The 20,982-nt window shown below is 41.5% G+C and overlaps 2 protein-coding genes across 4 annotated transcripts in view; one reads left to right on the top strand and one right to left on the bottom strand.

Annotated features, from left to right (window-relative positions):
- Positions 1-20,982, bottom strand: part of Dhc1 (Dynein heavy chain 1) — a 32,407-nt gene that overhangs the window by 9,070 nt on the left and 2,355 nt on the right. Inside the window, exons 4-22 of one of the 2 annotated variants that reach the window (XM_068300540.1) lie at positions 18,098-18,308; positions 17,168-18,036; positions 16,969-17,088; positions 16,753-16,909; positions 16,594-16,648; positions 14,925-15,058; positions 14,649-14,851; positions 14,293-14,589; positions 13,776-14,229; positions 10,849-11,048; positions 8,912-10,786; positions 8,631-8,803; positions 7,039-7,194; positions 6,737-6,947; positions 4,192-4,578; positions 3,547-4,132; positions 3,254-3,487; positions 3,045-3,116; positions 42-2,719 (exon numbers count right to left, since the gene is read on the bottom strand). In XM_068300540.1, the coding sequence (XP_068156641.1) occupies positions 42-2,719; positions 3,045-3,116; positions 3,254-3,487; positions 3,547-4,132; positions 4,192-4,578; positions 6,737-6,947; positions 7,039-7,194; positions 8,631-8,803; positions 8,912-10,786; positions 10,849-11,048; positions 13,776-14,229; positions 14,293-14,589; positions 14,649-14,851; positions 14,925-15,058; positions 16,594-16,648; positions 16,753-16,909; positions 16,969-17,088; positions 17,168-18,036; positions 18,098-18,308 (9,072 nt within the window). The remainder of the gene's footprint in view (positions 1-41; positions 2,720-3,044; positions 3,117-3,253; positions 3,488-3,546; positions 4,133-4,191; positions 4,579-6,736; positions 6,948-7,038; positions 7,195-8,630; positions 8,804-8,911; positions 10,787-10,848; positions 11,049-13,775; positions 14,230-14,292; positions 14,590-14,648; positions 14,852-14,924; positions 15,059-16,593; positions 16,649-16,752; positions 16,910-16,968; positions 17,089-17,167; positions 18,037-18,097; positions 18,309-20,982) is intronic. The other variant, XM_068300541.1, reaches the window with a different exon arrangement.
- Positions 19,474-20,955, top strand: LOC137585344 (sterile alpha motif domain-containing protein 3-like). Of its 2 annotated transcripts, none has more exons than XM_068301089.1 (4): positions 19,474-19,615; positions 20,040-20,174; positions 20,237-20,526; positions 20,591-20,955. In XM_068301089.1, the coding sequence occupies exons 1-4, from the start codon at positions 19,597-19,599 to the stop codon at positions 20,924-20,926; spliced, it is 780 nt and encodes a 259-aa protein (XP_068157190.1). In that variant the 5' UTR covers positions 19,474-19,596; the 3' UTR covers positions 20,927-20,955. The 2 variants fall into 2 exon arrangements, with proteins under 2 accessions (XP_068157190.1, XP_068157189.1); XM_068301088.1 differs by lacking the exon at positions 19,474-19,615 and adding an exon at positions 19,711-19,794.

The following is a 20,982-nucleotide window of genomic DNA, read 5'->3' on the forward strand; positions in this document are numbered from 1 at the left end:
GATACAAGGACCACATCATTCGTTTAACCAGAAATACATACCTTGAGGGATTCTTGCCACGAAGGCTTGGGGCATGGTGTACCCGAATCGGGTATACAGGGATGAAGTTTACGCTTGAACAGAATCAAGACGCAATCCATAATCCGCATAATAAGATGCGGTGGTCGTCCTAACTTACGCACTGTGGCTATGTGAGCCGGTTTAATGGTATTTAGAGCATTCTCAGCCTCTTCCAGTGCCGGTTTGGCCGCTTCCAGTTTCTCTTCGGCAAGGGCCTTCTCTTGCGCTATACATGCGACAAGAGCTTCTGCCTTGTCTTTAACGATAAGTACCTGATTCTTGACAATCTCCGCTTGCATTGCACGCTCGGTCACCTCAACTAACACGGACTCGGCGTTTTTGGAGGCCTCGACAAGCTCTTCCTCCATGACGACAAGATCTTTCTTGAGAATCTCAACCGAGGCGGAGGCCTCTTTCAGTTTCTCCAATCCCGTATCCATCTTCTCCACACCGTCGCGCAGCTCTTGCTGCTTCATTTGATAAATGTTCTTGTAGCCGGCAATAAAGTTCAGATAAGATTTGGGTGTAACGTGCGTGGCGCGACGGAAACGTTGGAAATACTCCTGTGACGTTTCAGCGACAATATCCTGAATGGAGCCAAGAGCATTAACCAGCTCATCCTTAACGGCCGGCGTACACTCAATTTCGAAGTTACTGAGAAAGTGTCTGGCAACCGAGACCAAGGCATCCTTGGGCCACGGGTGCAGCCAGTCGATGGTGCATCCGGAGACCAAGGCGGGAAAGCGTTGCACCCGCGACCGGAACGTCTCTCCCACTGGTGAAAAGCAGAATGCCACGTGCAGGTTTGTGCAGGTGCGTGCCAAAAAGAAGTCCATCACACTTTCCGGGGTCGTTGTTTTGCGTTGATTTTCGCGCTTCATGACCGGCGTCAACTCTTGCACGATTTCGGCCTGCTCATCGCGCGAGAATAAATTTGAAATGACGCCGCTCGAGAGTATATTATTCAGATACTCGAGGAAACCCTCCTCCTTGATATCCAAGTCAGTAAAGAGGAAGGTTGTGCCCTTGCCTTGCACGCCGCAGGTACGATAGAGCAGCTTTAGGTCCTCCAGAAAATTGGCCACATTGTAAGAACGCGTCAACGCAATTTGGAATGTCTTGTAGCCAGCTATAAACGATGCCAATTTCGTAAGCGACTGTTTTCCAGAACCGCCGACCCCGACAAGCATGACCGATCCTCTCGGATGCCGAATGATGCGGGAGATCTTCACTAAATGCAACATTGCATCTGGGAAGAAAACCAAATCCATTCCAGAGCCCCTCACCATTTCATTAAATTGGGCAAGGAACATGACGAGACGCTCGCGTAGTACTTCATGAGAGTTAACCGGTTCGTAGACTTTCGGCAATTCCATATCGGTATCCTCCCCCTCCTCGCCAGTCGGCTCGGGGGCATCGCGCATAAAATCGACGAATACCGGATTCGGTATAATCATCTGGGAATGGGATTCACCCAATTCCTCGCGCACAAGACATGCCAGCTCTGAGCCGAACCACTCCTTGTCCTGGAATGTGGTAAAACGATCGGCAAACACACGCGTACACTCATGCTTCCACAATGCCATGAGGACGCTCTCCGAGGTGATCACTGTGGATAAGGTGCCAACCATGCCCTGCCAGATGCGCGATAAATCGCGTAGACTGAATACATAGTGGAATTTGGCCGGCGTAGGCAATAGTTTCTCGCGTGTACGCTGCCACAAATGCCGTGTCACGACGATTAGCTTCTTGATTAAGCTACGAATTTCGGGCACAAAGCCACGTTTGGCATTGTAATGACCCTCACCGATAACGCGGAAGATTTTATCAATGGAGTCATTGTCGGGTATATTACAGTTGAAGACGCAGAATTGACGTTTCAAACGTGACGGAATATCATTTCTTCCGCCACCGGGCAAACCCATTGCTGCCACATATGCCACATCCACAATGGTGGTAAAATCACCAGGCTTCTCCAAGCTATAAAAGCCCTTCATGTCCATGGATTGGCGCACAATCTCGTTGGTTATCTGATCGCCCCACTCATTGATCTCGGGCAAATTAATGTCATCGATAAATACAATCATTTTGCGACCACCGGGTGGACCAAAGGTCACACCAACGCGCTTCTCAACATAGCTTTCGATTGTGCGTTGAAATTGATATGGACTGGTTGCTGAAGAGAAATTAAAGGATCGGCCCATATACGTCTCAACGTTCATTTTCTTCATGAAATTCTTCATGATGACTGTTTTCCCGGTGCCCTGTTCGCCGATAAGCATTACGGCGCGTTCCTGATTGGCAATTGTGCCAATTAGATAATCGATACGCACATTATCCACAATGGGCACCAAAATGCTTAGATAGTCTGGTGTGGAAAGCTCCGGATACATGTAGGGTGTGACGAGCGTCTTCCACGACTGCCACACGCCCGTTGGAGAAACGAAGAAGTCAAATATTGTATTCTCATGGGCACTACCCTTCGGATAGTCCAATTCCGGAAACGATTCCTTCACAAAGAGATTCATTTTAACGCGATCGCCGGTAGAGAGGTAACCGCCCAGACCCCAGGCGAGCGCGAATATATACAAGCGGTGCAAGTGCTCTGGAGTGCAAGTATCTTCTTTTTCCTCCACGACTGTCTCGTCAGGCAGATCCTCTAGATGATTAGTTAAATAAGTCAAAGAGATTAGTAAATCAAATGTGAAACCAAACTGACACATAACATAAAATGCAACAATGCAACAATGCAAAAACAATGGACAAAACATTTATCTAGATTTAGGATTAGGTTTACTTTTGTTAACTAGGACATAAAGGACAATCACAAATTGGGTTAGTATCTAATACAAAGACAGACACACACATACACATACAGAAGCACTTGAATTAAGAACTTGGGCTAGACAGTTGTTAGCTCTACGAGAACAATTTTAGTTTGTTTTATTTTAGGCTAATTATGATCATTTAAATGAATACTTTACCGACAATCTGACTGCCAATCGATTGCCGACGCAATTCTTCGATTTGTTTTTGATGCTCTAAGCGCTTTGCCGCTGCAAAAGTTTTAATAATTTTGTTTGTGTTTTGTGGTTTGTTTTCATTTAATTTGTGTTCTTGACTTCACGTCTGCAAACCGCTAGCACCGAATGGAGAATGTTTGATATTTGCAATAATATTGCAAAAGACTTACCATCCTGACTCTCCTTGCTCGACATGCTAACGGCCTGCTCATCTTCCTTTTTGGTGGGTATCAGACCCTCCAGAATGAACAACATCTGTTGCACAATATTACATTGGAGCACGGGCATCTGAAGTTTCACCATTTGGACACCCCAATTGTAGACCTCGACAAAGGTTTGATCGAATAAATCCGAAAAGGTTGATTTTTCACCGGGAGCACGATTCTTTAGCCAAGCCTGAACAACTGTAAAAATCCAAAAGGTTAATCAATTACCCCCCGTATGAGTATCCGACTGTGCTTACTTGGACGAGAATCCAGGCCGGAGGAGCTCATGTAGACCATGCCATTGCGAGACACTGTGGCTGGCGAGGCATTGTCAATGTTGTGCGGTTCAAAGATAATTTTCACTGATGGAGCCATCGTTAGGCGATCACCATTGGCCAAAGTCAATGTTTTATTATCATCTAGCACGGAATTTAGATTCTCTATCCATATGCTGTCCACGGGTCCATCTAAAACCAGCCAAACATGCTCGCCTGGCTTCAGTTTGAGAGTTTTCCGCCAGAGGGCCGAGAATATGCCATCAGTCCAATCATTGGTGGCCACATCCAGACGTCCAAACATCTGTGCTGCTGTTATGGCCTTGGGATTCATACGCATCTCGCGATGATTGTCACCCATTTGGGTCATGGCTTTCATCAGTGTGTGTATACAAGTGGTTTTACCTGCACCACTGGGGCCCAGAGTCATGATACCATGTCGCACATTTTGTGTTTCATATAGTTGAATAAGCTTCAGCACCCATGGTGGATGGTAAATTAAACTAGCTTCGTCTGTCTGCTGAGCAATGGCCGCCTCTAGCTCTGGATAATTGGTCTTCTCAAGCGTCTGTCGAATGGGTGGAATCAATTAAATAGAAAAATGCTTACGCCCAACCACCCACTCACCTGATTGGGAAACAAATCGGATACGAGCGACATGAAAAGTGGCTCATCATCATCAATCAATTTGGACAGATTCATGTCGCGCAACACTCGCATAACTATCGTGCTTTCCGTATCCTTTGAATTGCGACGCTTGGCTGCCCCCAGAGTACGTAGAACCGAGAGTATGTTACGCAATCCAAAGTCATAGTGCACCTGTTTGGTCAATTGCTCCTCGCATAGTTTATACAAAGTATAGAATTTACGGGCCAATGTGATGTTCTCCAAGAAACCGCAACTTGCCAGCTTGACACGGATAATAATCTGTCTATCGGGCACCATCATGGCTACTGTACGGAATTGTATTTTTAAATTCTCTGGCAATTCCTTACGACCCGCATAACCAGGATTCTGTGTAAAAAAAAAAAAGAAAACGAAATCACAAAAAAACGAGAGAAGGGTCAGTGAGTAGGTAAACATTTCACAGTTAACCCCCAGTTCAGTTTGCTGTATACTGTTTTATTTGTTGCGAGCAAATACTAAATGTGGGTATATAAATATTGTAAAAGGTAAATGCAGAAAACATTTTCATCTCTTTGCAAAAGGGAGCACAAGTTTTGTATCCTTCACATGGTTAGCTTGGTTAGCCTTGACTTTAGCTTCATTTTAGGTGATGCATCGTTTCACACATGACTTGCAGCCATCGATACAAGTTTATCATATATGTATGTATGTATATAAAATTGATTTATCATATTGTAGCTACCTATGCATCAGTTTCTGTCAGTCACGTCAGAGAGTGATAGTGGTGATAGTGAGATGGGGGAAGGAAAGTAAGTGGATGCTAAAAGTATTCAAATTGAATTCTAATTCACTTCAATTTTTTTGCTACCATTTTGACTAAAATATAGTTAAATTGGCAAGTTTCACTTTTGCTTTAGTTGGTCATTTGATATGCCATGAAAAGTGTTAAAAATTCGATCGTTCGATACGTTTTGACCATTAAGCCAAATGTAAATATTGTATAAGTAGTAGCTAGGAAACCGTTAGCCAGACTAAGCGCTTGTTTGTTTACTTTCTAGCCAGTCCACTCCATTTACCCCGTTTACTCATGTCTGTAGAACCGCAACAAAGGATTTGTCCAATAAAGTGAAACGAAAACACACAAAACATTTCAGTATGACATAATGTTTCATTAAAATGAAATTTCTCCAACTCCAGTTCGAAGAGTCGAATAATTTGAAATAAAATTTAAAATGCGTATACGCCCCGTGGAAAAATACTAGCCACAGTGGCTAGTTACTGGAGTTGGTAGCAATAATTAAGAGCATTACATAACACACTAGCCATCTAACCATCCTCCACTGACTATGTTGTCTTTAATCGCATTATCCAATGATAGTTGGCGTCAGTTGTAATTAAAATGCGCAACTCTACAATTTTCCGTTGGTTGGAAAAAGGATTCTCGGCTAAAAGCTTACAATAATCACATTTTGAATATGCCAGATAGGATCTTTGTGTGTGTGTGGGTAACCATGTGGCAGTCACATTAATCGACTCATAGTAGCCGCCAAAAATGTAAATACGCAAGAAGCCTCTGCCTCTGTGGGTGTGTCCCATCTGTCCCTCAGTCTGTTGGAGCTGTCTCCCTGTCTGTGTATGGAACTTGCTGGTGAGTATGTAAATATATAGCACACATACTCTCACACACTGCCTTACTGTCACTTTTATTATGGCTTGGGTTGAGCCAAATTTTACATGACTAATAACATGGTATTGTGTGTGTGTGTGTGTGTGTGCATTAAGCGCCATTCGCTGTCACTTTTTTCTGTTTTTTTTTTTTTTTGTTGGTTGTTTCTTTTATAACGATTAATGGGCGAACACAGATTGACGACATGGCTTTTTAACATATGTATACCAAAAAATTTATATATAAATATTGCAAACACAAAAAAATATAAAAGTAATTGAATAATATAACGAATTTCCGCTAAAAGCCTCTGGGCTTGAATGTCAAAGAATGGTAAGACGATAAATATTTAACAGGGCACTGCAAATAATGATTATTTTGTTTATTTTAATCGAAAAATATTGCATACTTTTTAGTAAATTTAAGAGACTGAATAGCAAATTCAAGCAGAAGACTATCTAATGGAAAAAGGAGTTTTTTAGTGGAAAGAATTTAACAACTAAAGTGAAGTTTGAATAACAAATCAAATACATAATGTGAAACTTTTAATGATTTCAGTCTCAAGAAAGTTAAGGTAGGTCAACAACAACAACAAACAGGACAACAACAAAAATGTAACCATGACCTTTCTCTTTTACATACTTGCCATATACATTTTTCATCAAATTTGCCCCTTGGCAAAAATTTCGTTAAACAATTTATAGAATTAGGTTCTAGCATAAAGGCAAATTGCGCGTACAACTAGTTGAATTATGCAAATAATTTGTAAAAAGAAAAAGGCAACGACAATTTAAGTACGTTTCGATGTTAGTACTTACTTACTTAGCTACCTCTTTACAGAACTAATTGGAAGTCACTTGAGGGTCTCGCCATACATACCATGGTTATGAAAATTCCAAATTCCGGATTCATTTCAATGGTATCGCCATCGGTAAATAGGAATGTCTTTTTCTTCTCCTTCTTGGCGGTTAGAACAACGGCAACTTGTTGGGCAGCCACCGATAAAACAGGTAACTCAATGCGATTGAACTCATCGAAGCATCCCCAGCTGCCAGACTGGGCAAGTCCCTTATAGATGCGTCCCAGTCCCCTGTGGCAGAAGGTGAAAAGACAATATCGATATGAACGATGCAAAGACGTGAATCGAATGTTAAAGTAGTAAAATGGCAAAGGAGTCATACCGGTAATCCATTTGATCGGAGCAATTAAAAACGACAACATACTTGGCCAACGTCTTGCCCATATCCTTGACCGTTTCTGTTTTACCAGTACCAGCCGGTCCGCATGGAGCACCGCCCATCGATAAGGTAAGAGCCTGGGCCAGTGTTATATAGCAGCTAAAAGAATATAATAAATTGCATTTAAAAGGCGGAGAATATTAATATACCCATTTTGTAGCCACATCCGCCCACGAGAGACGGGCTCACGGCCTGATGGAAATATTATGCATACGCCCTGATGACCCAGCAGTAGCTTGTCATCAGTTTAATAAATGTCATCGCCCCGAAAAATTTTAGCAATTCCCTTTGCTCAAAATATAAAGCCAACAAATTTACACTGACATGTTAGTTGAAGGCAAATGGCATCTCCAAGGCTGTAGCAATAAAGAAATGCCTCTGGATGTGCTTCTCTGTAGAATATGTGCCACTTCACAGCTTCCGTAAAGGCAAATGGCAACGACAACGGCAACGTGTTGCTGTCAAAACTTTATTTATATTCCGCTAAGTGAAATTTATCTTTGCGGGCATGTCATCTGTAGGCTGTAGGCGTCGGCTCGGCTGTCTTTTGGTTGGTTGGGGCACCATAAAAAGGATTCCATGCTGTCATTTATCGACTTTTAACTTGTTTAAGTGCTACAAAAGCATTTGTTCTCAGACAATATACCAATGGCAATGTTAAATGCCGAAGCTGGGCTTTTGTTTACATAGCCCCCAACCAAACAACCAAGCATCCTTCCACCCATATGAAATATGTTGGACTCTAAAATGAAGTTCAATTGCTGCTGCTGTTGCTGCTGCTCCGGCCAAAAGTTTCTGCAAACACGTGCCAATCGGAATGTTAGAAAAACAACAACACCAACAGAAACAAAAGCAAACAGGTAGGTATGCCAATATTTTCTTAGAAATTCCTAGACTAAAAATAAATCAAGGATATATAGATATATATATCAACAAATGTTCAAAATACAAAGAAAGTGATACAGTAGCAGCCATGTGGTAGTTTTCTAACTTTAATTCAGATTTTCCCAATTTAAAACAATTTTGAGATATTGCATTGTAAATTTTCTCATCCTAGCAATAATCTTTAAGTCCAATACTTTCCATTTCTGATGGTCGAAAGACCAGAACTTTATAATTTCTAATTGGATGATTGAATGGAAAGAAGTTAAAACTATAAAATTTTAGTACTTTTACTTATATTTGGCTACGTTTTACTCTATTTATTTACTTCAATGGCCGACAGTGTAATCTGAGAATGAGAAAACTCTCTCTTTGTCTTTAAATGGCAACTAGTAAACATTGTTTCGCCTACATCACATTAAATTGTCTATTAGAGGAGATGCTTTGTGTCATGTAAAGGACATGCGGTTGGAAAGTTTTGGCAAAAGGGAGCAATATGAATTTTTGGTCAGAACAAGCCCAAACTAACCAAAACCCGCAAACTTTCTGGAATGTGAGCAACAATTTTGTTTTTTTTTTTTTCTTTTTTAACACAATTTGTGTTTGCAAGTTCTGAATAATTGAAATTGAAAGCTAAATCACATTTCACTAACCGATCTGTTAGAGGGGTAATAACCAAACGGTCTGTACAGCCAAGATATTCATTCTGATAGGTAAATGTGACATCGGTGACGGAAATCCATGTCTTATCCAGATCCTCTTTGAAATAGAAACGACACTGTTTAAGCCATTCAAAATCATTGGCAGATTTTATGTTCATGCGACACTAAAAACAAAAAAGAGAAATTAATATTGTTTTATAGATTAGTTAAACCATTCAGAATCTGACTGAGATGAAAAGGGAGCTCAGCTGTTCTGCTGGCTGGTCACCCACCAAAATATCAAAGATATCACGTTGATGTACATGAATGGTAATCAATGTTTCGAAATTCGTTCTCTCCCGTTTGGATAGATTACGTGTTGTCTGATCAATCAGAGTGTTGAGCATCTCGAGAAATTTATTGTTCGTCTCGGACATAACTTTACGTTCGTGACGGGCCCGCATCAGGGCCATTTCGGCATCACGTGTCCAAACCATTTGTATGCCAAGTAAACCAATTTGGGCGGGGACCTTCTCGAGGAAACTTAAAAGTGTGAAATTTGGATCATTAATTGTTGCATACGCATTGCGTATTATCGAGTGCAACGATTGTTGAGCTGTGACCAGCAATTGGGTTAACCATGTCTCCACCGAACCCTCAGCCCGGATGGCTCGATCCAATTGGATCATTTCACCTTCGCTACTCATAATTGAGAGCATTTTATTATATTCAACATCATGGAATTTAACACTCTTGGTGTTATCGAATATATTGAGGAGGTGGTTTTGTATGGTATGCGAATCGGAAGCTTGACCCAGAATCTCGAGCAGGGCGGGATCTGACACAAAGAAGAAACGTGGAAACATCATGCGCTTGCGCTCCAGATAACCACTCAAGGATTTCTGACAAATCTCCAATTGCTCCTGTAAATGAGGAAGCAATTGTTTAAGCAGGTCATCGCCCACACAACAGGCCACAACACCGGGAGTCTCGTGGGCCCGTTGCATGATCTTCTGCCACGATTTGTCGATTTTCGAAAACCTTTTCGCCTCCTTAGGCAGTTGCTTCGCAATATCGCCACCCACAAACACGGCCTCCAAATAGACCCACATATTCTGCACTAGCAGCCAACGTTCCAGTATCTCATTCGAATTGGATAGATCGTAGACCCATTGCTGGATTTGTTTACGAAATGGTGCATTATAGCGATTCGATAGTAGGGAACCCAAAACCATTAAACTATCCTCCAGTTGGCCAATGGTTTCTGCTGTGGTATCGCCGCGTAGTAATAATTCGCCGCGATTGTTGAAACTCATGAACTGCAGCTCGTGAACGGACCATTCGTTGGTGACTTGTTTTAACTTCGCCTCAATATCCTTCTCCTTCATGGCACTAATACAGATATCCTCTATATCCTCCTTATGCTTGAGCAGCGGCGCCTCCAAAATGTTCTTGAGCGAGAAACCCTCGGAATCAAATTCAAAGATGTAGCGAGTAACGTCCATGATCCGTTGCCAATGGCGTGGCTTCATGGCTTTATTCGCCATCAACTCCAGGAGCGGGCACATGTCATTGAAATCGTCGATCGTCTTCTTGAGCGCATGGAACGCAGGCCATTCCTTGAGGCCTTTGGGTAGCTTTCGACAACGATTCTGGAACTCCATCAGCTCGTTGTTAATCTCTTCAATGTCCACCTCGTTCCACGGAATATCGTAGTAGCTGCTCACGCGATCGATCACATCGTTGTAGAGCTTATATAGCTTCTGCAGTAGATTCAGTTCCTTCCGAATCTGGCCCAACTCAGGGTAGTCAGTTTGTGGCAGACCGAAAAGTTCCTCGCCGCTCTGATACGTTTGCAAGCGTCGCCACATGCCCTCAAAGCGATTCTGGAATAGTATTAGCCGGTCGGAGGCCTCGCGTGGTGTCAGACCCGCCTGCATGGGACCCGCTGTGCGATATTCCGTCACATACGAGATCTTGTCCTGCTTGAAGTTATCCAAATTGTTGCGTAAATCATCTTGGAATGCTGGTTGCATGTCCAGCAGTTTAACCTGCGCCTGCAATGCTCCGGCCAACAGATTCTGGAAAGTGGCCCTCAAATTATCTACCAAATCGAATTGTTCCCGTTCCACTTGTACTTCATAGCGTGTAAGTACATTAAAGGCTTCCTATAAATATATGGATTATAGGTAAATGAAATGAAAATTGTTAAGCAAAAGACTCTTCCCACCTCTATGGGATCAATACGAAGTTCCATGTCCACTTCCTGCTCTCGAATCTTTCCAAGAGTCTCCATTATCATACGCACATCGTCCAGGTCGCGAATTGGCCTGTCCAGTTTACGATCCATCTCATTGATTACGGCATACACATAGTCCATCTCCTTCTTATACTTCTTCTTCATGGCCATCCCAATTTTGTGGTTGCAGGCTGAAAATAGAAATTCACCGGAAGGTGTTCACATTTACCCTTTCCCCATGCCACGCGCCACCCGTCGCCAATCGATGTCATTAATCAAAGCCAGCTCCGACCTCTGGCTAATTCATTCACACATATACACACCAAACTCACACTCACACCCACACATACACACACACACACCCATCACATTCTGGCCCACTGTCTGTCGGGCTAATCATTTTATTTTTGGGCAGCCTCTGCCCGGCTAATTCGGTTAGGCAAATTTGATTACCTAATTGGAATCCAATAAATTTGAAGAGCTGCTTATTTGTCTAAAGGAAACAATTCGCGTAGGCCTCAAATTTATGTTCAATGAATGCTCTAGCACCACAAATGGACAAAATAAATGGGGCAAGGTCCATAAAGGAGCAAAAGTTTAGTATTTTTAATTGCTTTTATTAAAGTCGGATTGGGCTCAAAGCAAATTTACGCAGCTTAGCGAGAATTTTCTTTGGGAGAGCTCAACAAAGCTCAGTGGACTAAGCTGAGTCCTCTTCGCTGGATCGTGGTGGAGGTGGGGGGAGGAGGAATCTTCTCAGGGGCATCCTCACCAGATTCTTGGCTGCTTGGTGGAGGTGGAGGAGGAATCTTCTCAGGGGCATCTTCACCAGATTCCTGGCTGGCAGGTGGTGGAGGAGGACGAGCACCTCCCTTTTTGGCCAAAATCTGCTTAACTTGTTGACGTTTCAATGCTCCCAAACGACCGGTCGAAGCGACTAAGAAAGCGGCATCAACAGAGTCCTCTTCGCTGGATCGTGGTGGCGGAGGGGGAGGAGGAATCTTCTCAGGGGGCATCTTCACCAGATTCCTGGCTGGCAGGTGGTGGAGGAGGACGAGCACCTCCCTTTTTGGCCAAAATCTGCTTAACTTGTTGACGTTTCAATGCTCCCGAACGACCGGTCGAAGCGACTAAGAAAGCGGCATCAACAGAGTCCTCTTCGCTGGATCGCGGTGGCGGAGGGGGGAGGAGGAATCTTCTCAGGGGCATCTTCACCAGATTCCTGGCTGGCTGGTGGTGGTGGAGGAGGTGGTGGCAGTTCGCCAGATGGAACATCTTCTCCACTTTGCGGAGGTGGTGGTGGACGAGCACCCTTCCTTGCCAGAATCTTTTGGCGAAGTATGGACTCCAAATCTTTATTGATTTGGGGTTTGGCAGCAGCCACAACCAGCAAGGTTGCCAGGAGAATAAGGGTAATGGATTTCATTGTTGTAGACGTATCGAAGACTGATGACAATTTGCTTTCCACTAGACTTTTTATACAAAAACCTTTATCATCATGTCTAAGCCAACAGATCAAGTTGGAACTCTATTATCTAATCGCACTTTCCTCTAAATTGTGAATTTCCCGAAAAAGTTGAAAAGTGCAATTGATCAAGATAATACTAAAGTATTTCTGAGTGTTTATAATTTATGGGGGATTTTCACAATTGTTATTTGTTTATGCACTTAATTTTTATATATATTCAAATTTCTAAAGGAGAGATTTAACCCCACAGTTTAGGCTTTTAGGTGTAATGAGCTGGTAAACTTTTCTTCAGATAAATAATAAGGCAAAAGCTTAACACCTTTTCGATGAACTCAATATTTATGTAATATATATATATATACATATATGTATGTATTTAAGTTGATTTTAATATATGACCAGCATTCTTTCACTTGAAATGAATATCATTGGGCTAGTCATTCTATTTGGTTTAGCTATTCAGTTAATTTGTAGCTTGCAGACTTTCGCATGGAAATTCCCTATTGATAAGATTTGCTTCTGTTTTAAGTAGCTTGATAATAAACGGACTGATAGCTCCAACAATTACCTTTAGTTGTTGACCTGGTCATGGTATAAAAAGAGCACAAGAGCTCTCTATTGTCATCAGTTACTACTGAAACAGGTTCAGTAAACGAAATGAAATCCATTACCCTTATTCTCCTGGCAACCTTGCTGGTTGTGGCTGCTGCCAAGCCCCAAATCAACAAAGATTTGGAATCCGTACTTCGCCAAAAGATTCTGGCAAGGAAGGGTGCTCGTCCACCACCACCTCCGCAAAGTGGAGAAGATGTTCCATCTGGCGAACTGCCACCACCTCCTCCACCACCACCAGCCAGCCAGGAATCTGGTGAAGATGCCCCCTGAGAAGATTCCTCCTCGACCTCCTCCAGCCAGCCAAGAATCTGGTGAAGATGCCCCTGAGAAGATTCCTCCTCCACCTCCTCCAAACAGCCAAGAATCCGGTGAAGATGCTCCCGAGAAGATTCCTCCTCCCCCCACCTCCACCACGATCCAGCGAAGTGGACTCTGTTGATGCCGCTTTCTTAGTTGCTTCGACCGGCCGTTTGGGATCATTGAAACGTCAACAAATTAAGCAGATTTTGGCCAAGAAGGGAGGTGCTCGTCCTCCCCCACCACCAGCCAGCCAGGAATCTGGTGAAGATGCTCCCGAGAAGATTCCTCCTCCCCCTCCGCCACCACGATCCAGTGAAGAAAACTCTGCCGAGTCCGGTGAGCTTCCTCCAGCTCCACCAAAGAAAATTCTCGCTAAGCTACGTAAATTGTCGCTGCACTAAAAATCTGACAACTGTCCAATCTTGTCTTTAATAAAAGCATTTAAAATTTATGTTTGTGTTGAAAGAGTATAAAAAAAAAGTGCCCCAAACTAGTATTACAGACGCCTCTCGTTCCGTTTTTGCTACATACTTACATTTGATCTCGATGGCCAAACCATACTTGAGCCTTTCATTGTAGACTGCCACACACTGTCCAAATACCTCCATGTCTGGTTCGATGAGAAGATTGGCGTCCAGATCGGCCAGACAACGCAGGGTCGTTTCAAATTCCTGCAGGCCAAATTCCATCAGTTGGCGTGTGGTGCGCTCATTCTTCCAGAGGAAGTGGTAAGGCTTCCAACGCTTAATGTATGTCTGAATCTCTGGCTTGACGTTCTTGGTGCAACTGGACAACTGGTTGACAGCCTTGGCCACCTCCTTGTTGTCCATGATGGCTGAGTAGAAACTTTTAAGCATATGTGGCATCTGCGGCCGCTCCTCGGAAGCCAGACAGTAAATCTTTCGGCGCCGATTCTTTGCGCCGCCGGCGGCGGCCATCTCCATATGATTGCGCCCTACACGCGGCTGCGTCACCGTCATCGAAACTTGCTGCGGTTGGTAAGACAAGATTTTGGAGAACATTGCGAAGCTATTTAGTGGGGCAGTACGCACCGGAGGTTCTTTGCCGCTGCTCCACTGAGCCACGCCCTTCGCAATGCCCGTGATGTTCTTGCCCGCCGTGACCAATATGTCCTGCAGCTCGTCCAGACTCGGCTTGATCACCACATTGGGTATCAGCAGCTGCGCGTTCAGCGCAAAGATCGGCTTCTTTGTTGACTTGTCCTGCTCATCGGCAATGAAGCGTCTTCGCAGGGTGTCAAGAGCGGCCCGTATTACCTTGATGAGAACATCAATAATTTTGCGGCTATAATAGCGTCGCATTTCTACTACAGCATTGCACACCATATCCTGTAAATGTAGACACCTTAGAGTAACAGTCCCATCTTGTTAGCCTTTTTGCTTCTTACCTGCATGCCCTTGGGCAAACTCTCTGTGGTCGATAGCAGTGTTAGGGGATTCTCAAAGCATGACCATAATATGCTCCAATCCTGCTGCTGGCCACCCCCTCCACCACCGCCTCCGCCACTAGTACTAGGGCCACCTGCTCCAGCATTATCATCTGGCTTGCGTCCAGCTGAACCAGCAGGTGGTTGGTCGCCCTTTGGCGTGGCTGTCGGCCAAACATTTGCATTTACATTCATTAGACTCCCCAACCCAATGTCCCCTCACTGTTTTACACTTACCATCGAATAGGGTGACCACATCGTCGCCAGCTATCTCCTTAAATGTCTCTGTCGCCTTGTCCACCAAGTTCAAAACCTCCTCCACTGCCTCAGAGACCATTTGACTCTTGCGATTGAGTTCGATTGCCGCTTTACTACAAAATGGAATGGTTTCCAATTCGGTGCATTCACAATTAAGGGGTAAGACGGTACGTGGGCAAAGGTAAACGAAAAAAAATTCACCCAATGGCTTGATTAAACAAAAAGCTCTTAGCTTTCATCTACTGCTGACTTGACATTTTTTTTTTCGGATTTTTAAAGAAACAAACTGAAAGTGTTTGCTGCAAGTGGAAGTCTTAAATTGGTATCTGATTAAATAATTTGATTATGCAATCTTTAAAAATAAGTTTTAATTTTGCTAATTGTTCAAAATGTCCATTTTTAGAATGTCCAACTTGATATTACGTTTCAAAAAACGTGTTAATCATTTCGAATGTCCAGATTTTGGAAAAAATTTGAGATTGCCTATCCAAAATCATTTCAAATTGGTCGATGCAAATTTTTGATTGTGTTTGATAATTAATATATAAGTATCTCAAGTCAAGAGTGTCGTTTTTCATTTCTTAGCTTTGTTTTTGAACTTTTCCCTTTCCCTCAAGTTCTATTTCAGCAAGATCCCATTAAATGAGGCTGTCTTTTAATACCAAAATAGGTCCACCCATGTCGAAGGTGACTGTATAGCAATTTAAAAGTCATAAACAAGTGAGCCTACATATACCACAAAGCGAATATCACAAGTTAACTACTTTTAGTAGACTCTTTAATCCCCAATTAGTTACTGTAACTCAACCAAGTTCTTTTGCATTTTAAATTAAAATTTTAGACTTAATTTCATTCCATATATGTCACATTCTCAACTTCTTTAAATTTGCCAGCAGTTAAATAAATATTTTAACAATTCAAAGACCTAGTAACCTACTGCTCCCCCTCTAGTCTCGATCCTTAATCTAATATATGTATAAATAAACTTTCTTCTTTTAAAGAGATTATTAGCTAATTTTGATTAAGTATTTAAGTACTAAAAGTAAATAAAAGAGTTCAATGTCAGTTATCAGCTTAGTACGTTTAAGTACTAAAAGTAAATAAAAGAGTTCAATGTCAGTTATCAGCTTAATTCTAACGAGAAATAAGCTGATAACTGACATTGAACTCTTTTATTTACTTTTAGTACTTAAACGTTTTTAAGTGTAACCTTTTTAAACATAAATAATATAAGTCAATTCTTTTTATGTTTAAATCTATTGCAATGAGACCTTGACCTGGCAATCGAAATAAATAATTGCTTAAATTCACAAAAAGGTCATAAAAATTGCTGAAAGTTGACACACAATTTGTCTAGAAGCTGACAAATAATTTATAAAGATACATACAACTTTACGGTAAAATGATAAATTCAATAAATCACAAAAACTGTGAAACAAAAATTTCAACTACACATACCCTCACACACCCTCCCCACACACACACACACAACAAATGTATGTATTCCCCACAACCACTTCTTAACAACTGATGCTTGGGGGCTCCAAATTTTAAATGAATTTTACAACCACATGCCACATTCAGGTGACAGACCGAGAAATGGAGTGAGAAGAGTGTGTGTGTGTGTGTATGTTGGATTTTCACTCACCGGCAAGCCTCTTCGCTACGTTCTAGAAACTCATCAACGGTCCAGATTTCATCGTCTGCCCACAGAAAGAAAAAAAAAAAACAAATGTGAAAAGTTTTTCAAGTGCATAAAATTAAACATGGGATGAAAGTCAGGAGAGAGCGAGAGAGATAGACCTACCTTGTGGCAATATCTGCAAGGACACATCCTGCATCCACATAAGAACATTGAGTATGCGATTGGAATAGATGTCGTGAACGCGAGCAACCAGAACCTCAAAGGTTTCAATGGCCTGCTTGCAACGTTCATAGAAGTCTGTCCAGTTTTGGTTAGTCCACTGAAAGGAAGAGACGCAAGTCAAATTAGTGCAAGGTAAGGAGACCTGACTTCACTCACATTTATGGTATGAAGACCGGGCTTCAGCATGGCTGTCAAACGAACTAACTGGGGCAAGAACAAAGGACGCACCTCTAGCTTGACGGCACGCACCGTTGACAGGAACATTTTGATAAGGCACTGCAAGGACACACAAAGATTGCCAAGACTAAAGAAAGTGAAAGGCAGAAAGAGAGAGAGTGAGATAGGATGGGCGTACATTCAAGGAATCCTGTATGGTAATGAAGTATTGCTGGCGACTCATCAGTGTGGCAGCCACAATGGGTAACTCAATGTGCAACTTGGCCAGCATCTTGGCTTCTCTGATGAGTAACGGAATAGTTGGATGCAAATTAACAAATAATCGATCTCCCTGCAGACACAGCAACGGTTGCAGCAAGCAAGCATCAGCCACACTGACATCCTGATCCAGCCATATGGAGACAATTTCATCTTCATACTCCTTGAGGATACCCAGCACGTTGTGAAAACGTACATCCAGATCCTTGGCCATGGGTAGAGTACTCAATACCGCATGATCCATCACTGCATCCATTAGTTCGGCAAGGTGCAAACTCAAGGCGCGACACCAATGTATTCGACCAGCAATTGGTGGAAAGTTTCTAGCCAATGGCGGATCATCACGTTGCTTGCGAAAGGTCTTTAATATGCGATCCACTTCCTTTTCCACATAGCGCAGAATTCTTGTATATTTCTCATCCATTTTGGTCAGAGGGATTTTCTCGCTGACCTTCTCGAAGCGCACCAGAAATCGTATACATTGCGGTGTCTCCCAAACCGTATCGAAATCCCTTTCAATCAATGTGGCTATGGTATCCTTAAGGGAATCTGTTTTATGTATAAACCTTTCAAAATCATCATTAAAATCGGAATTCCGATGATCCAGATAGTCATATTTCTTCGAGGTAACCTCCTTCTTGGCCTCCTCAAAATGATTGGAGGCATCTTCCAAAGCTTCGCCCAACAAAAGTCCCTCCAGACGACGTTCAAACAAATGATTGTAATCGTCAATCAAATTAAACATGCTTATAATCTTCGAGAGACGTTCGCAGAATGTATCAAATTTACCTGCGTTATCAGAAAAGCATTAAAAGGACATCTTTATCTTTAATTAATCTCACTCAATTACCAAAAACAAAGTTCTCCGAGAAACCAAATGGCGTCTGATTGGGCAGAAATGGCTGCTCCCTCACCGTGTAATAAGTTTCATGGTAAATGTGATTCAACTTGATGCAATTACTCAGTTTTGTACGTATCAGATTACGATCCTGTGACCAAATGGTCTCTTTGCAGCGACAAGTGATATAGGATTTGCACGTCTCAATCATTTGATTGGTAATCTAACGTAAAGAAAGAGAAAATAGTTTATCTACATTTAAGAGAGACCAGAGATCGGAGATAAGAAGCAAATGCCTCCAATGTGTTAGTCTTAACACAGTAACATGACACCCATAGTAAAAAAAAAAACTATATAGTCAAATCTTGATAACTACAAATAAGATAAGTCCAGACCAGATAAGAAATGATGTAAAGAGCAGTAGACATTTAATTTTTCTATTAAAATGTGTTAGTTAAAATATTTATTTTAACATTTTAAATAGTAGTTTGAAAATTTTAAAAGGAAACTCAGGTTTGTCATGATATTTAGTGCCAAATACGAAAAGACCTTCTATGTTTGAATATTGCTCTTGTCAATTTAAAAATGTATTGATTAGGACGAAGACCCTAGCCGTTAGTTTTTTACCTAAAAGTAGTTAGCTTTGTTTTATCATTGATTAAGAAATTCATAAACGATTATTAGTAGACGTTTCATAATATTAAATATTTTACTAAAATCCAGTTATATCAATCAAAACATATAATTCCAACCATATTCAATATCCCACCAAAATAACTTCTAAAATCTACGAATTACAGTATTTTGTTTTAGCTCAAGCCATTAATACTCAAATTAATATCTTTTTTAAGTATTAGAAACTCTCTCAAACAATAATTAAGTTAAATATATAATATATCTCAAGATTAAGCCGAAAGACTAATAAGAATTGAGAAACTAAATAAAAGCTTTAAAAAGCCATAAAATATTTCGAATCCAAGAGTTTCTGAAAAATCAATGAGTTAAAATATCTTAATCTACATTTATACTCAATATTTCAGCATAATTAAATACGCAATTTCAAAATCGGCATAAACGGCACAAAGATCGATGAGCAAAAGCGAACAAAAGATGTATAACAACTTCGCAAAGTACATGAGAATATAATGGATGCAGCTGTCTCAGAGGGGAAACGATGAGCCAAGCAATAAACGAATCCACCCCCTTTATCCTCACTCTCAAGAAAATCGATGGCAAAATTTTTGTTCGGTACAAGAAGTCTGACAACTCTAGGCACAGTTAATCTCTTCTCTGGAGGCATAAAGAGAGCCCATAGCCAGAGCAGAGTGAGAGCAAGAGCTCGAGCAAGAATTCTCCCCCGTTGTCGTGGTCATTGTAGTTGCCGTTGTCGTGGTTGATTCGTCGTCGTTGTCGGGAGTGCATTATCGTTTGCCCGATTAAAATTAAATTCAATTGCTTCAGAAGGGCTGGCCCCAGTTGTAGCTATAGGAAATCAAAAAATAGCAACAATTATGTACACTTGCCGTCCAAGTGAGTGAAATAATTTAAATCTATAAAAATACATTTTTCTGTATACATATTCGATACAATTACGGGGAGCACAGAGACATGCGCACTTAGTGCCCGATACAATTTGGAAGACGCCTGAAGGGTCTTTAAGAGGCGTTGGAGTAGGATGGGACGGGGGAGAAAAAATTTTAGCTGTCATGGTAAAACATTGCCTCAAATATTTGTACGAGTTTATCTGTGAACTTGTCAAGCGGCTATTGTGTATGGCTATTTATTGTTATTATTATTTATTTATGACGGATTTCAAAATGATAACAAGACTTAAAAAAAATATTAAATTGATAAGCCAAAGCAAATATTCTAGAATGAGTGACTTTCAATTAAGATTAAATATGCTCAAATGGGAAAACAAACTCTAATGTTTTATACATTGTCCATTCAATAGTGGACAATGAACTCTTCCGTGTGGAGACTCAGCAACAGCCACAACAACATCAACAACATCCTAGTGACGAGGTGAAAAAGGTTATTGACTTGCTAATATCCTGGAATCTGAAGCAGCTTTGTCAGAAATTTCAAGGTCAGTAAGAGAAGAATAAAAGAGAAAAAGAAAACTACTAAAATAGCCCATGCAAAGAACAGAGGAGGAAATCAATGAGGAGGCACTTAGATGTCTGAATGCAGCCGAGATCCGAGAGCTTATACCCAAAGTCGGACCACGTGCCATATTTCGCAGTCAATTGGAAAAATGGAAGTCCCAGGGTCCAACTAAAGTCATAAGCAGTACATCATTATTCAATTTATCACCTGTGATTAAAGAAGAGTTCGAGGATACGGATACCGAAGCAATTCTAAGCGAAACCGAGGTAGAAGAAATGGAAGAGGATGATCCAAGAGATTTGAGTGATACCGAAACGGATTGGCAGCAATTGGTAAGAGAGAGAGAGAGAGTTAAAGATTACTCTTGATTGGATTTCAAACAAGTTTTCTTTGTAGAATATTGAGGATATTCTTAGAAAATCTACTGAAGGACAACAAGCCAAACATTTCTATGAGAAAAATAACTATCTAGATGGTCACAGTAAACGTTTCTGTGTCCAGGCCATTTCGAATGCCATTATTGATCAGAATATACAAATGCCGCCAGATGGTTTTCTCAAACTTGCCCAGCAATTGATTGAAATATTTCCCACCGAGCATCTGGACACATACTATGTGCCACGTAAGGGCACAGCCAATCCGCGGGGCATGCTTCATAATTGTTATTTCAATACGAAACGGCGACTCAAACATCAGTTGGAGCAAGCCAAAAAAATGAAATTAAAATGTTAAATACTCTTACTTAGAACTAAAACTGAAAATACTCGTAAAAAGTGATTTGTGTGTGC

This window comes from Drosophila tropicalis, unplaced genomic scaffold (genome assembly GCF_018151085.1).
Source record: "Drosophila tropicalis isolate 14030-0801.00 unplaced genomic scaffold, ASM1815108v1 contig_878, whole genome shotgun sequence".
In the NCBI taxonomy this organism is placed as follows: domain Eukaryota; kingdom Metazoa; phylum Arthropoda; class Insecta; order Diptera; family Drosophilidae; genus Drosophila; species Drosophila tropicalis.

Bases quoted from the DNA above. Each gene is read 5' to 3' on its own strand.
- LOC137585344 (XM_068301088.1), top strand. From the start codon at position 19,761: ATGGGACGGGGGAGAAAAAATTTTAGCTGTCATG. The intron at 20,175-20,236 runs GTCAGTAAGAGA...TGCAAAGAACAG, and splicing joins GCTTTGTCAGAAATTTCAAG to AGGAGGAAATCAATGAGGAG. The intron at 20,527-20,590 runs GTAAGAGAGAGA...TTTTCTTTGTAG, and splicing joins AAACGGATTGGCAGCAATTG to AATATTGAGGATATTCTTAG.